This window comes from Falco rusticolus, chromosome 11 (genome assembly GCF_015220075.1).
Source record: "Falco rusticolus isolate bFalRus1 chromosome 11, bFalRus1.pri, whole genome shotgun sequence".
In the NCBI taxonomy this organism is placed as follows: domain Eukaryota; kingdom Metazoa; phylum Chordata; class Aves; order Falconiformes; family Falconidae; genus Falco; species Falco rusticolus.
In genome coordinates, this window is record NC_051197.1 from 1,836,324 (window position 1) to 1,851,353 (window position 15,030).

The 15,030-nt window shown below is 46.5% G+C and overlaps 1 protein-coding gene across 1 annotated transcript in view; it reads left to right on the forward strand.

Moving 5' to 3' along the window:
* Positions 1 to 227: 227 nt before the first annotated feature.
* Positions 228 to 15,030, forward strand: part of WLS (Wnt ligand secretion mediator) — a 36,777-nt gene continuing 21,974 nt past the window's right edge. The window contains exon 1 of the mRNA XM_037404329.1: positions 228 to 336. Coding sequence (XP_037260226.1) covers positions 231 to 336 — 106 coding nt within the window. The 5' untranslated portion in view covers positions 228 to 230. The remainder of the gene's footprint in view (positions 337 to 15,030) is intronic.

The window sequence follows — 15,030 nt, forward strand, 5'->3', positions numbered from 1 at the left end:
CGGGCCCGGCGGCGGGGCTGCAGGACCGGGGAGGGGCGGCGGAGGCGGCGTCATGTGACCCGCTCCCAGCTCCTTTAAAGCAGCCACATGCAGCCGGGCAGCGGCCACAATCACGGCGGGCGGCGGAGCGGCGGCCGGCTCCCGGCGGGCCCGGCAATCAGTGCGGAGCCTGCCCGCCCGCCCGGCCCCCCGCCCGGGGAGCGGCGGGGGGCGCCCAGCGCCGGGCGAACATGGCTGGGGCCATCATCGAGAACATGAGCACCAAAAAGCTCTGCATCGTCGGGGGGATCTTGCTGGTTTTCCAAGTCATCGCCTTTCTGGTGGGAGGGCTGATCGGTGAGTGCCGAAGGTGCAAACTTTCTCTTCCTCCTCGCCTCGCTCGCGTTGTTTAGCTACTTGTTACAGTATCGCTGACTCGCTCCTATGATCTAATTAGCCCTGCTATTGTAGTTAAGAAAACACGGCTCCCTGGGCCTCTTTGTGCACATTTCACTCTAGTGCCTGCAAGAAAAGAAGGGGCAGAGAAAAAGTTTTTCTGGCCTGGATTCAGTCCGTACTTAAAGAAAGAGGAAGGGGGGGAAAAAAATCTTCAGTATGGCGACTGGTCGCGCAGGGAAGCCTTGCATTGCAAAGTTGGGTTCTTTTTCAAAAATATATTTATTTTTTTAATTTTTTTTTTTCTCCTCCACTCTTTTTCTTACCTCTGCCCCTCCCCGTTTCTCGGCCTCCGAACCGACCGCAGGAGGAAACCTCGCCGCTTGCCAGAATGATAACAAAAAAAAAAAAAAAGTAAAAATTAAAAAAAAAAAAGAAAGAAAAAAGGGAAATTAATGGGCGCTGCCCCGGGCGAGGCCAGGGCTGGTCCTGCTGTCCCGGGGTGCGGTGCCCGCCGCCCCCCCGCCAGCAGCCGCTCCCCGCGCCGCCGCACTCGCGCTTTTGTCCGGGGTCGTTTCTCCCGGGGACCCCCCCTGCGCCCCCCGATCCCCGCTGGAAACCGCACGGGCTCGGCCGGGGCTTGTGGCTGCCCGGGAGGGGGGCTGAACCCGCACCCCTCCCCTCCCCGTGCTGCTGCCCCCCGCCCAGCCCCGGGGGCGGGCAGCGCCCCCCGCGTCCCGCCTGCCCCCAGCCGCTTCCCCGCGCCGCTGGGGCAGCCCGGCTTTTCGCACGCGAACCTCCTCGCATAAAACTTCTTTTTTAAGCCCAGATTGTGTTTGTTTCTTGAGGAGCTCGCAGGGAGCGTTACAAAATCCTTGGGGAAGCGCTGGCACGGGTGGAAACTTTGGCAACAAACTTGCAGTCGGGAGTTGCCATCGCTCTACCTCCGAGGGTTTTTGGGGTTTTTTTTATTATTTTTATTTTTTTTCCTGGAGTTGGAAGGAGAAAGATGGAGGAGAGCATGGTTTTGGGGCAGTCCCGGGAATTTTTATTTATTTATTTATTTGTTTTTTTACTAGAAAGCAGCTGAGTTATGCGCCAGCTCCTTGGAATGAGCTTCGTGTATATGTGGCTACTTTGGCGATTTGCGGGGGGGAGGGGGGTGGGTGATACCCTCCTGCGGAGGAATCCTGCCCCCCCAAACCCTCCCCGCAACTCCCTTCTCCCTCGGGGCCAGGGCTGGCTCACCCAAGGGACCGTCCCCCCCCCTCCTCTGGTGCAGGCTCTTCTCGGGGGCTGCTGGCATTTTCCATACGGGCTGTGGATAGCTGAAGTCCCATTGCTCTGAAAGGGCGTTGGGAAAATTATTGCACTTATTTGGGAGACTAAGGTTGGACTGTCCAAGTGGTGGTCTTTATATTGAAAAAATATCTGTGGCCATTCTTCAAAGCAGATTCTGTGTTTTCTGGTGCACGCCGGTGCTTTGTATTTGTGCCCTCTCTAATTTTCAGTTTCTAAGAGCTATAGACATACTACTACATAAAATTTTGAAAAACTAAAGTTCCCCTTGTTCTCTAGCTTCCTCGTCTTTGCTTAATCACAAAGTTGTCGCTGGCACATAGTGGATAAAACCCAGTTTTTCTCGTCTTGTGGGCCTGAACCAACACTGGAGGTTGTCAGGATTGGCTGGGTTTCCCTCCCCCTTTCCTTTTTTCTCTTAAGAGCTGGTTCAGGAGTGGGTTACTGAACGCGATGCTGATTCATTAGATAAAACGTCTTGGCCTGTGTTGTGTGGAGAAGCCAGGCTCGGTGTTCAACTTCAGTGTTTTTTCTAGTAGCTTGTTGCTTCCAAGTTTAAAAAAAAAGTAAGTTGCTTGTACGAAAGGAGGGTGTTGGTATCAGAAAGCCAGGTTTCTGTTGTCATCTGGGGGCATGTGTGATAAATAGATATGTTTCTGTTTACAGGGAATGAACAGAAGTATTTCTGTTCAAGTTTGTAGGGATTGCGAGATGAAAGAACTTGGATGCTATTGGTTCAGTCTTCCATCTTCCCTGTTCCTTCCCTCACTGGCTGCTTCTGCATCCATGATGGATCCCCATCCTGGGTGGGGGGCCCAAGCTGATGTTAGGGCTGGAAAGCTGCCTAGGCAGGTCGGTGATTTGGGGCTGGATCTCAATGCCTTGCACAAACTCTGAGTAACTTCATACAGCTGGAGTAAGTGCATCTATCTGCGGGCGAGTCCTAAAGGGTTATTGTGGGCAAACAAACTTTAATAGCTGGAAAACCCCACTTCTGATCTTCTAGCAGATTAAACTGCCCTAATCAATCACCCAAACTGGTTTTTCATCCACAGTATTTACCACTTCTGAGTGAAGAGGCTCATACACTGAAGGGTGTGGAGGTGTGTGTAATGGCTGTGGGGCAGCAGTGCTGAGGGGCTCCTCCTGGGAGCTGGAAACTTAAGCTAAGCGTATATGTGCCTGTGAAACAACTCTTTTTAAGTTCTTACATGTAAACTAGTGTGGTCCACATCTGGCACTGCAACACACGGGCAGGGCATCGCACCTCAGGGGTCTACATGAAACTTCCTGGGAAGCTGCCTTGGATCTCCCCTCGCCCTTGGGGTCCCTGTGTCCCTGGAAGCTCTGAGCCAGTGGCATGTGGTGGACCCTTAGGCTTGCAGCTGTGGGGTCCTGGCCCCTTCAATTAGTTCCTAGCACGAGGCATTTTCTAAGAGGCATCTGGTGAGTAATGGGTCGGTGGCCGATGTTCTGTGGTGTGGCTGGAGGCAGCTGGTAGGGAGTGAAGCGGTGGTATGAGTGCTCACACTGCTGATAGCTCTGGCAGCAATGACATGGCCCAGCTGCTTTTCAGAGAGGTGTGACACAAGGTGGGATGGGAGCTGAGGTGTCACTGAAATAGCGTTCTTGGTCTGGTTTGATCCAGCGCACCAAGGATCTAGTTATTTTAGTTTATTCAGGTCTAGACAAACCAAAATATGTACACAACTGGAACACAGCTACAAAGCTAAACCAGCCTTTCCTTTAGCAGTCAGTTAGGTCATAATTCAAAACAATGACTAAGTGCTCTATTTTAACAGATTACTTGTGCAAGTCCAAAATACAAAAATGCATGCATTGGTACCTGATACGACAATGACAACAAAGCTTCATTTTTCTGAAACTGGGGGTTTCTGCCAGTGGTGGTTCTCTAGCTGGTTTTTAAGCAGGTAACTGTGAAATGTCTGAGTTTTAATACTGCTTGCACATTTCTGACAGCTCTTTTTATCTAGAAGCAGGAGTCTTATTAGCTGTCACATGGGTTTTGCTTAGAACTCTGTTGGCAAAGCATGAGATGTACATGTATGGGAGTCATTCCCTTACCGAGGTGAAGCTCCTGTGACGGTCTAAGGAGGCTTTGCAAAGATGGGGGGGTCAGAAAATGCCTCAAAAGAAAATTTTATCGAGCCATTTCTTTGTTGTCATGCTGTGGTAATGAACTGTTGGCTCCAGACAACTGGGACTGTCGCAGCTTCAAACTGTCCGGTTTTGAAACGCTGCAGAATTTTGGGTGTCTGTTCTGTGGTAAGCATCTTGTTTAAAGGTTATGCTTCTGGATTGCGCGTGTTGTGTTCAGTAAGGATGTATCAGTACTTGATAAAAAATTATTCATAAAATTAGTTGTAATACAGCCTTGTGTTCACTATCTCGCTATAAATGCTAGCGTACATGTATTACAGGAGAATGGAATCAAACAAGAATGCTTTCTGTTATCATTCAAGGCAGCATTAATCTTTGTGAGAAATTAGGCTAACGCTAATTTACAGTCATGCTGGCAGTCCCAGGAGCCCTTGCATGCTATGCATATGTATGCTCTGCCTTTTCAATCTATGGTGGGGGTTTAGCCAGATACCTGGCATCCTGGCTGGCTCCAGGAGTACTGCCAGGCTTAAACAGGCATTGAGTTGTGCTAACCAAGTATAAGAAGCCAGGTTAGCTGGTGACGGTCTTGGACTCGGCATGACGACAAACCTTCCCACATCTGGACTAGCTGCAGCATCTGTCTGGCCATGCTTGTTACTGGGAGTTTGGATCAGGGTGTTTCAATGGAGGTCACGCCACGACTGCTGCTCCAGGGCCAAAGCTGAGCTAGGACACCTTGTGTCCTCTCCTGACTGCTGGCTGGGTGGTAGAAGTGTTGTCTGTATGGAAATCTGACTTGACTCTAGTGTGGGCTGAATGCCTCTTGGTTTGCTGTAAACCAAAGCTTTTGATTACAAATTTTCTTCCTCTGTATACCTTGTGGGAAGCTGTTGTCGGTGTCCCTCTTTCTAATTTCCTTTGCATCCTGGAATTCTTTTATATATATACACCATTTTACAAAGAAGAAGAAAAAGGGAAGAAAGAAAACAGACTTTACTGCTCAAATCCGTCTGGAGTTAATGGGGATAGCAGGAAATTTTGGGTTAATCAAGTCCCAAAGCGTGGGGCACTTTTCATAATGCTCCGTAGCTCTGCAGCTCCTGCAGAGTCCTGGAGAATGCTGAGCCTCTCAGGTGCTGCTGGCACCCAGGCAGGATTTCGTGCATCTCGGTGGGCTTTGTGCCACTGCCTCATCGCCACAAAAGCAGCGGGGCAGCCGTACAAACCTGCAGCCTCTGGCACGCTTGCTGGCTTGCTGTTAAGGCAGCTTGTCCTGCACTGAACAGTGTGGTTTGTTCTAGCAACCCAGGGTCAAGAAATTACCCCACCTCCCCTGCAGCTTTCTGTCTTTCCCCATTGCTTTAGTCGAGCAAAGCAATGTGTATCTTTTCCCCTGGTTTTCCAGTACCACAGGAGGATGTAGGAAAGAGCAAAGCTGGGCAGATAGGCAGGCTGAAATGGAAGGTGCGGGAGGAAACTGGGCAACAGATGTCTGTGCAGCAATATTCCTGCTTCAAAACTGGTATTTTTTTTGTTTGGTTGGTTTGTTCCTTTAAGTTATTGAAAAGGCAACTGCTCAATAACTTATTTTATGCAAGTTACTTCCAGGACTCCAAGGATGCCTCATCCCAAGTCACAGATAGATAGATAATCTTGGTTTCAGTTCAGATGAGCTGCCAATGCAGGAGAACCTCTCTGTGATGAAGAGAAAGTCCAGGAGCAGGCATACATACAGTTAAGGACTGAAAGTCTGGTGCCCAAAAGTACACTTTACAAATTTAACTGATTGGAAAAGTGGAGGTATTTATTTAGCACATGAGTCTTCTGAGGCAAGGGGGATGCATTTAAGAAGGTGCAGGTTCACTGCTCCCTTGCCTCAGCTTAAGGTTGAAAAAACAGAATTGTTTTGACCGGAGCAAATAAAACTCTTACTTGCGTGTCTCGCCCAGAGAGATAATGAGTCATGTGTATAAATGGCTGAGTAGCTATCAACAATTCCAGTTCATTATCTAAATGTCTGATTTGGCTCCTGAACAGTGAGTTTCCAGGATTTAATTTTCTTTCCTGGGATTTCATTACCTTCTTAGGGCTGAACTGATCTTTTGATGGCAGAGATACTCTGATTTCTAAGGTATGTGGATATAGCCTGCTTAGGGAAGAGTGTGGGCTCCAGGACAAAGACCATTTTTATGTGCCTGACTTTCTTTCATCACTGGCCTCTCCAGAAGATGGGCAAGCTGTGCTGAATAGGTCGGTGCTGTACCGTGGACATGAATGCCAATAGACTTCTCTGTATAGACACATTCCTTTAGTGCTGCAGCCTTGGCAGAAGCACTGGGAGCCGATGAAAAAGCAGACATGAAAGGTCATGTCTATTTAGTTTAGGTCTGCTCAATTCTTCTTTTTAAGAGCTGTAACTGTAGCTGAATGGGCAAATGTGCCAGAAATTGAGAGTTCCCAGGCAGCAACATCCGCACTGGGGGCCTGAGGAGTGGGTGGCACAGCTGTAAATCCTCCAAGGTGCTGGGGTTTTTTTTTTTTTTGCTCTTCTCTCAGTTGCATCACTTCCAGACTATTAGACTGGGGGGAGATGCATCAGGGAAGCTCTCTGCCTTGTAGTTTATGTGAAGAGGATGGTCCTCTTGCTGCCTCTCTTTTTCTTTTGTGTTGATTCTAACTAAGCAGGTTTGGTTTTAAAACATGACCTGAACGCTTACCAAGCGGTGGTCGTGCTGCCTCTCTGCGCTTTGCAAGGGATAACCCTTATGCAGGAAGTCTTTTTGTTAGCAAATAACGTTTATGGTCTTTGAGGCCAAGTTATAACTCTCTGATAGCCTCGGAAAGCCTTTGAAGGGTGGCAAGGTGTCAGTCTGCCCCAGGACTGCCTGCTGCTGGCCCCAGCCTGGGGATCTGCTCCCTCCTATTCAAATGCAGATGAAATTCTTTACATATCTTGAGCATTGGCGGGTTCAAGGTATCTTGTTATCTGTAGTGTGCCACTTGGGGAGTTTCAGGCTGTCGCTCAGGAGAAAAGCTGCTGGATAACGTCAGGTCATACTACTATTTTAGACCTCTGTTTGCAGGGATTTAATATCTTGGCTGGGCGTAGCAGGAAATGCATTTCATCTGAGTCGAGAATTGACAAAGGACGACTTGGAAGAAGATCAAACTGCCTGTGGCAATTAGTAGATCAGTTCTGCTTTTTTTTTCTCTCTCTCCTTTTAAATAAAATATTTCTGAATATATATTTCTGCCTTTATGGAACTCATACTGCTAGTGCTCTCTTCATCTGCATTTGTGGTTGCTGTTGCATATGTATATGAATCGTGGAGGTCACTCATTTAGTTCTCCCAGCAAATATATTTGTACTCTACTGCCTCATAAAGATTTTCTTGTGTTGTGACTTGCCTGGGGCTGAGGGAATAATCCCTTATCTCCGAGAGCAAGACTGTTCCCCAGAAGCCCTTTGGTTGGTACTCGGTGGCAGCAGCCTTGCAGGGTGCTTGGACTCTGTTCCCACAGTGGGGATCCCGACTACACTTTCAGTTTTAAAGGCTGCTGGCACAGCTGCTTCTGTGGCTCTTTGAGAACTTACTGAAGAAAATCTCTAATTTGTGCTGCTCTAAAGAGGCTGTGTGCTACATGGAAAACTTTTCTGCTGGTATGGCCCAAAGCTGCGAAAGTAGCATTGAGGAACAAATCTTGAGCAAAAAAAACCCAAACAACACCAGCTAGCCCTCCAACATGAATATGCACACGTATCTCGAGCTACTGCATGGTTATAGGGAGATAAGCAAGCATAGAAATTGCTCAAAACCTCAGCATGACTGTTCTGCTGGCTGTAGTGTGTGGTTAGGGACCTCCACATCCTGGCAGCTCACTTCCCACCCGGGTCTGGTAAGAGGGTACCTGGAGTTCGGCAGAGGCCTAGGCTGCCCTCCGTGATACCAAATACCGCCTTCATCCAGCCGTCCTCTGAACTGGGTCAGGACTCCCACCACCTTCCACATGAGGCAGAAGAGCCTGAGCCAGTGCAGTCCCTAGAACAGGCATGGGCACAGCCCGTTGCTGGCTTGCTCTCCGCATCCAAAGCAGGGGACCTGGATGCAGAACACCAGCTTGGGTCAGGAATCTCCCAAACTAGGCTCTGGTGGTTTGGGCAAGTTCATAGTCATGGTCCGAAACAAAAAACAAACCCAACCCCACCAAAAAAAAACCCCAAAAAAGGACAGAGAAACCTGTAGTATTGAAAAAATCCTATTCGAGATGACAGAAATAGAAGTGTTCAGCTACAATAGCATGTCTGGCAGCTCCCACTGTAACTAAGGATGGAAATGGTGCCCTGAGGCTTTAAAGGACTATGGCCTTGATAAAGCTCGAAGCCAAATGATGAGAAAGAAGGACCTTCCCCAAGGGGAGTGAGCTTCTGGGGGGGGAGGTGTTTTGTTTTGTGCTTTCTTTAGAGATGAGTGAGGAGATTTAAATATACAGCAATTCTGCACATAAAAGCTGCCAGTGTTCAGAAAAAGGCTTTCTTGTAGCTCATGAAATAGTAACTAGTAATAAAAACCCAGTAACTTAAAGACTTCATTAGTGGTCACTGTCACTAATGTATTAAACCGGTAGCGTCAAGGTCAGGAAAGAAAACTTTCACAGTGCAATAAATACATATTTATAAATAATAAGTATATGTAATGTTATTCAGGTTCTCAGTGTTCTAGTTGGAAAAGCTCAGTCTGTCCGATGATAAATTAGCTTGTTTATTCCTATCCTGCTGTTGGTTAGTGTAATGAAGCAGAAGTCCATTGTGTGTGCTCATTGGGTAGTGGTGGCTCTGCACAGAAGGGGGTAATTGAGTAGAAAAGCAGAATGCTCCTGGTGCATGGGAGAAGTTAACACCACATGAGGTCAGTAGGATTCAAGCTTTAATCAATGTAGACACAATGCAATTGAGAGTTTCTAAAGGGCTTGTTTATAGTGCGAGAGCAAGGGTCAGTAGTTAATCTGAAATGCTGTAGGTGTTCTAGATGAGAAGGTACAAAATATATATCATAGAGGTAAGTATTCATGTGGGAGAGGAGAGGGGATGTTATCCTTGTAACTGGGCTGAATGCCTTGTTTGCGGGAGTATGGAGGAGGGGAAAAGGAAGGAATTATTCGAGAGTTTATTGTGGGAGCATTTTAAAGATCTACTTAATTTTATTGAATCTAATAAACTGAGTGATGGTGGCTCTTACGCAATCTAGGCATATGTATTATTGTAAAATATTGAAAAATTGAGCTCACTTAGAGTAGAGAGTTTCTTTAATTTAAAAAATTAAGTCTAAATATAGAAAAACTGTTTCTTTCTTCTGAGGAATAGTTCCTAAGTTAAGCCTCTTTACAGGTAGGATCTTATTTGCTGCTTTTTTTTTTGCTTTTTTTTTTTTGCTTTTTTTTAATAGAAAAGAAAAGAACAGATGAATGCTTACCTGAGATAGATTGCTTCAAGGACAGTATAGCTGAAACTGAAGGAAAGCTACTTACTGAGGTACTAGAGAGAAGTTAAAGCTGTCAAGCCTTGAACTGGGGCTTTGAGCATTTAAAAAAAAATTAATAATAAAAAGTTCTATAGCTGCTCAGTGCTATTTGCTGACATCTTTCAGGGGAAGTCCAGTGAGCTGTAAATGGTGCTGAGTTTCTCTAAATGAGTTTTCTCTGTTCCACTTGCCCTCGCCCATCGCCACGTGCCATCACCACCGTGCTTTGCAGGAGAGGTAAAACCAAGAGATAGGTGGGAATAAGTTTTGCTTGTGGCACAAAGATGTTGAAAAGGTATTTATTAACAATGTATAGCTGTTTGGAGAAATTAGGCTTGCTTTCTTCTACCATTCTTAAAGGCATAACTGGTTTAACTTTTGGTTTTTTTTAAATGTGAAGGTGAAATGTCATTTTTCCCTATGCTTGAAGACTCACTAAGATCTGTGGCCACCAAAAGGCCTCCTTCCTCAAGTGTTACTTATTGTCAGTCTTTGTGCTTAACCTCAACTCAGTTAAGCTTTGGGACCCTAATTTTTCTGTAGGGGCAGCCAAGCATCAGCTGTAAATGCACCCAACAGTGGGAGGCAGTGAGTTGGGTGGAGAAGAGCAGAAGCATCTGTGGGGGTGAGGGGACAAAGCACTCGGAAGATCTGGGAGCTCTATGGAAAACCAGCTGTGACTTTTCAGAGTGGAAGAGTGAACTGTGTTGACCAGTCGTGTTTATGTCCGTACGATGTGCTCCCCGGCAGGTGCCCTCATGCAAATATACACAGATTGTAAATGTGATTGCTGCTTGGCATGGGGAGGCTTCACCCTAACAAAATAAAGGTTGGGATGCTCTAATTAATTAATTATGCTTGTATTGATTGGGGGAACAGGTGTTTACTTTTCTTTTGAAGTAACCAGACCAGGAGGGTTAAGTCTCAACTAAAACTTGCCAGCTCCCCCACCGCCAGAATACTCCTGTTTGTGTAATTTAGTTGGCCGCAGTATTGTCTTGAACGGAATTAAAACTTCCGCTTCTGAGGATTTCTGGAAGCCAAACTCAGGAGCAAAGTGGTAACCAGGGTCTAACCCAGTGATTCAAGAAAGCATGACACCAGTGACGGCCAGCCCTGGATCCCCCAGGTCCCTTCCAAGTACTCTGCTAGTTACCAGTTTGCTGGGTATTTGGGGTAGGATGCTGAGTTCCTTCAGCGGATGCTGTGGGGTTTTACTGTAGAGAACTTAGGGGAGCAGAAGCAGCGTTGGATGGCTCAGGGTGTCTCAGCTGTGTGATCAATCACTTTGGCTGTTTGCCTAGGCTCGTACTCTGTTTAGTCTATGTGAAGTGAAAGAATTCTGAATCTGGTTGAGAAGAGGGAGAGAAATCCTCTCTACCTTGGCAATGAGGATGGTCACCAGTGCTGAGAAACTAAATGATGACATCTTTTGCTGAATCAGGTCATAAGATTTTTGACCTCTCTGGCTACTAGCTATAAAGTATGCTGAGATGTCTCTTTCAGATCCCTTTAGCTGGAGTTGCTCTATAACACTGCCATCCTTGGGTGAAACACCACTACCAGCTCAACACAACACTGAGTGGGTTTGGATCATTCAAAACTGAAAGCAATTCAACTTATGTCTGCCCCCCCCAAAGTCTCCCTTGCTTTTAACTGCTGCTGTTTCTTGGGGACATACCTTGTGAAAATTCATATGCTTGAGCTATACGGCTTTTTTTATATAGGCTATATGGTGCTGCCAATATGAAAAGAGAGAAAAATCTCCCTGGACATAATATGAAAAAGTTGGTTCAATCCATAAGACGTAGCTGAAATGGCTTTGAAAGTTCATCTGAAACTTGCCTGGATGTCTGATGTGGTTTCGCTCCCCGGGAAGCGGTGGCTGTGCTGCTAGAAGGCACATTGATCTCCGGGGGCTCGCTGGCTGCTCACAAGGAGCCATGCTTCCTTGGCAGGGACAGCAGGATCTGCCTTGACCTCCTGTAACTTGGGATAGCCTTGAGGCCTTTGCAGTGAGCCGGGCACCTCCGAAGCCTTTGCTGGAGGAGATGTGGTGGGCCGTGTCCTCGATCCCCAGCAGTACACAGGCTGGCTGTGCCAGCCGGTCGCCTCCTACCTTTAAGACATTTTGTGTTTATAGCATATATGCAAACAAACTTCAAAGGGGCTAAACTACTCACTCCCCAAACTAGTATGAAAAGCAGTGAACTGCAAAAGAGAGGTTGCTCAGACTGCGTTGGTTTTATTTTCATGTCTGTGCTTGCCACTGTTTCAAGGACGATTTAATGAAGGTCTGTCCCATCGGAGCTAAGGAAGGTGACAGAGGTGCTTCCCTTGGGCACAGGCACGCTGGCTTCTTGGAGATCCTGCCTGTCGCTCTGAAAGCGTTTGCTGTGAATCATCCTGTCTCTAAACTTGTCTGTGGGAAGTTTTTTCTCTTAAGTAGGGGGGTTGGAAGTATCCACCGACAGTGCTAGCAGCTCTGGCAGCCTCGTGCCTACGGCTTTTGGCATCTGTGACCGCAGGGCTTGAAGCCCTTGGTGTGAGGGGTCCCTGCCCGATGCCTTCCCGGGGCTCTTTCACGGGGGCTCCCCAGGCAGCCCCAACCCAAGTGAGCGGCCTCTTGGGGAGCCACGTTCCTAACCAGCTTCTGCAAAACTTTCCTGATAAAAGCCCTGCTCTTTAGTTACTTTGTTAACCCCTCCAAATGGTACCTGCATTAATTACTGCAGTGCCTCTCATCACAGCAAGCAGACTGGAACACAGGCCGAAGCTTATCCGCTGTATTATGCATAAATGGCTATTTAATTATTTACAGGCTGACATATATCATTTAATATATAAAGCCGAAGCATCTACCAGCCCACAGGCAGAATAGCTGAAAGCAGCCTGCTTGGCACCATGTTTTAACTGAAATCCCTCGATGCTAGCTTTGTTTTGCATAGCACTTTGTAATACTGTTAGTTGACTTGGCTGCAGTTTCACAAAGCATTTTTTTCCACTTGGTTCAACACTCGCTTGAATTTAATGGGACTGGAGCCAAATAAGTAATGGGAGCCAAGTGCCGACGTTTGTTTGGTGTGCAGTTCCCAACAAGGAATATATATAGCGATTGTCTCTTGCTCCTCAAAGCTGTAACTTTGGCAGAGGGGATACTCAAGGGAGCATGCCAAGTATTTAAAATCATAATCGGTCGGTGATGAAAACATGTATTTATGGCTATAATGAGTTGCATCAAAGCAAGAAACATTAGTCTTCTCTGTAGAAGTAACAATGTCTTTTAATTCAGAAATGCCCACTCTTAAATCACACCGAGATTGGTCAAAGTTAAAAAGCTTGGAGAGCTTGGCCTGGATAGCTGGCTTATTTCACAGCAATATTCCTAATACTCACTTACAGCTGCAGTTTCAGCCGTGGTTACTAGGTTCTGCATCCAGGCATGATGAAGGAATGTTGCACCATTTTATGCATTTGTGGCATGTCATTGAAGTGTTCTGTAATCCTGGACTTGCAGCTAGGTTTTTTGTTTGCTTGTTGAATGCTTTTTTTTATTCTGGTTTTGCTGTTTCTTTCTGGCCCATCAATGATTTGTTCTTCTGGGGGGGCTGCTGTAACACATGAGCTTTCTGTGGTTCCTGGGGGACTGCTGGATGCAGCGAGGGTTTGAGAGGCAGCAGTGCTACATCTCTGTGATGTGCTTAGGCTGTGGATTGATAGCGAGAGCAGGTATGAATCTGGGAGTATTTCTGCTTAAGCAAATCCCTTTCCTTTCAGCCCACCCTTTATGCTAGCATCACTGCTGCTCTTCAGCAAGAAGAAACTTGCTGCTGTCAAAAAAATTGGAAAAAAATGCAGTTTATAAACAACTGCTTTTTAATAACTTCCTCCCGACTGGCACGTTGAGTCATCTCTCCCCTGCCTGTAGGAAGGAGTGCGGATGTCATCTTTCTGACGAGGTGGCACGTTAGGGAAGATGCTATGCAGGGTTCCTGGCTTGGATCCCAAAAAGCAATAGAGCTGGTGTTGTGATGCTGCGTCCAAATTACCAGGGAGCCAGGTCTGAATCATCTGGGTGTAGCGTGTGCAGATGTCGGCATGCTGAGCCGGGGAGCCCTGAGCTGGCCCTGCCCGGGCTGAGGCTGCGGGTGGCTGGGTGGGCATTGCTCAGGTTTTTTTCTTATTGGAATACTTGGAAGTTTGTAGGTAGGGTGTTGTTGCTTGCTGCTGGAGTTTGCTGGTTAGCTGTGATCTGTCCAGGAAGTTATAGAATCATAGGATGGGTTGGAAGGGACCTTAAAGACCACCTGGTTCCTGGGCAGAGACACCTTCCACTGGAGCAGTGCCCCATCCAGCCTGGCCTTGAACATTTCCAGGGATGGGGACCTGGGCCATTTGTCAGGACGAAGATGGTGACAACGTGAAAATAACCTTCTGCAGGAGCTCACGGGCTGGCCAGCTTATCCCCAATTTTACATGACCACCTTGGTGTCTTTTCTCTGCAGACTTTGACATGAAGTCATCTGTTATTCTGTGTGCCTGGGTATCTGTTATTCTATGTGCTAATTCTGTTTTAATTCATAGACAGGGACCTTTCAATGCTTATCACTTGTGTTAGAGCATTTTTACATTATTAGGTTTAATTTGAACTTAAATTTTTCAAGTTCAAGCCTTATTTTCATTTTAAAAAGGGCTGGATAGTTCGGGGTTTTTCATCAATGTCACTTCACAACTTGGTAATACATAACTTTAATTTCTTCAAATTCTAGTGAAAACAAATACCAAGAAAACTCTTGAATAGAGTTAACCTGCTCTGTCTGTTTCCCCAAAGCTGTGAAGCTGGAAGGAATTTGTTACAGCATGTCAATGGTACCTCTCTGGTAATACTTCAAAAAATAAGACCGTTCTGGCTTAATTGCAGGGAAATATATGGAGCTGGCCATTCTGCCAAAAAAATACTTTCTATGACAAAAGGGGAATAGATCTGTAAGGGACAGGAGAATTATCAACCTTCTGGTCACTGGATGTTCTGACCTGTGGAAGCCCCTTGGATCATACTGGGGAGACAAGGAACTGGAGCAGCTCTAGCTCTGCTTGTCTCCATGGTTTGCCAGTTCTGTGATGCATTAAAATAGCATTAAAATATTTATTTCCCAAATGATATTGGAAACAGGGCAGAACTGCTGTCATAAGAAGACTGTATGGCAGAACTGTGTTGGAAATGTATTTGAGTTTTTAAGAGCTTTTTTTTTCTCTGAGATTTGGAGATGTTATATGCTGAAATTCTGGCTGAAGGTGCAACGTGTTTCTCTTCTGCTTTCATCCCTATTTGTATGTCAGGGTTGGGCTGTTTCCTCATTGACATAAAGCCCAAGCAGTATACTCCTCCGTAGTTTTGTCTGATCTGGGACGTTGTACACTGACCTGATGTAATCACAATTAGTATCTGATGTGCATGCACCAAGCCTTGTGGCTTGCTGTGGCAATGGGGCAGTGCAGAGTTTGGGGAGCATTTCAGAGCCAAGATCTCTGCTCAGCTTCTTTTCTCCCAATATCTCAAAAAAAACCCCAAAAACCAACTAGGGGAAAGAGAGACAAATCTTTGGTTGTAATAGTCATTAGTTCACACCTGACTTACAGGAAGAGGAAGAACTACCTTCCTGCAAAAGGTTTTCCTACCGTTAGCAGCAGTGGGTGAGCAAGGATCTTTGGA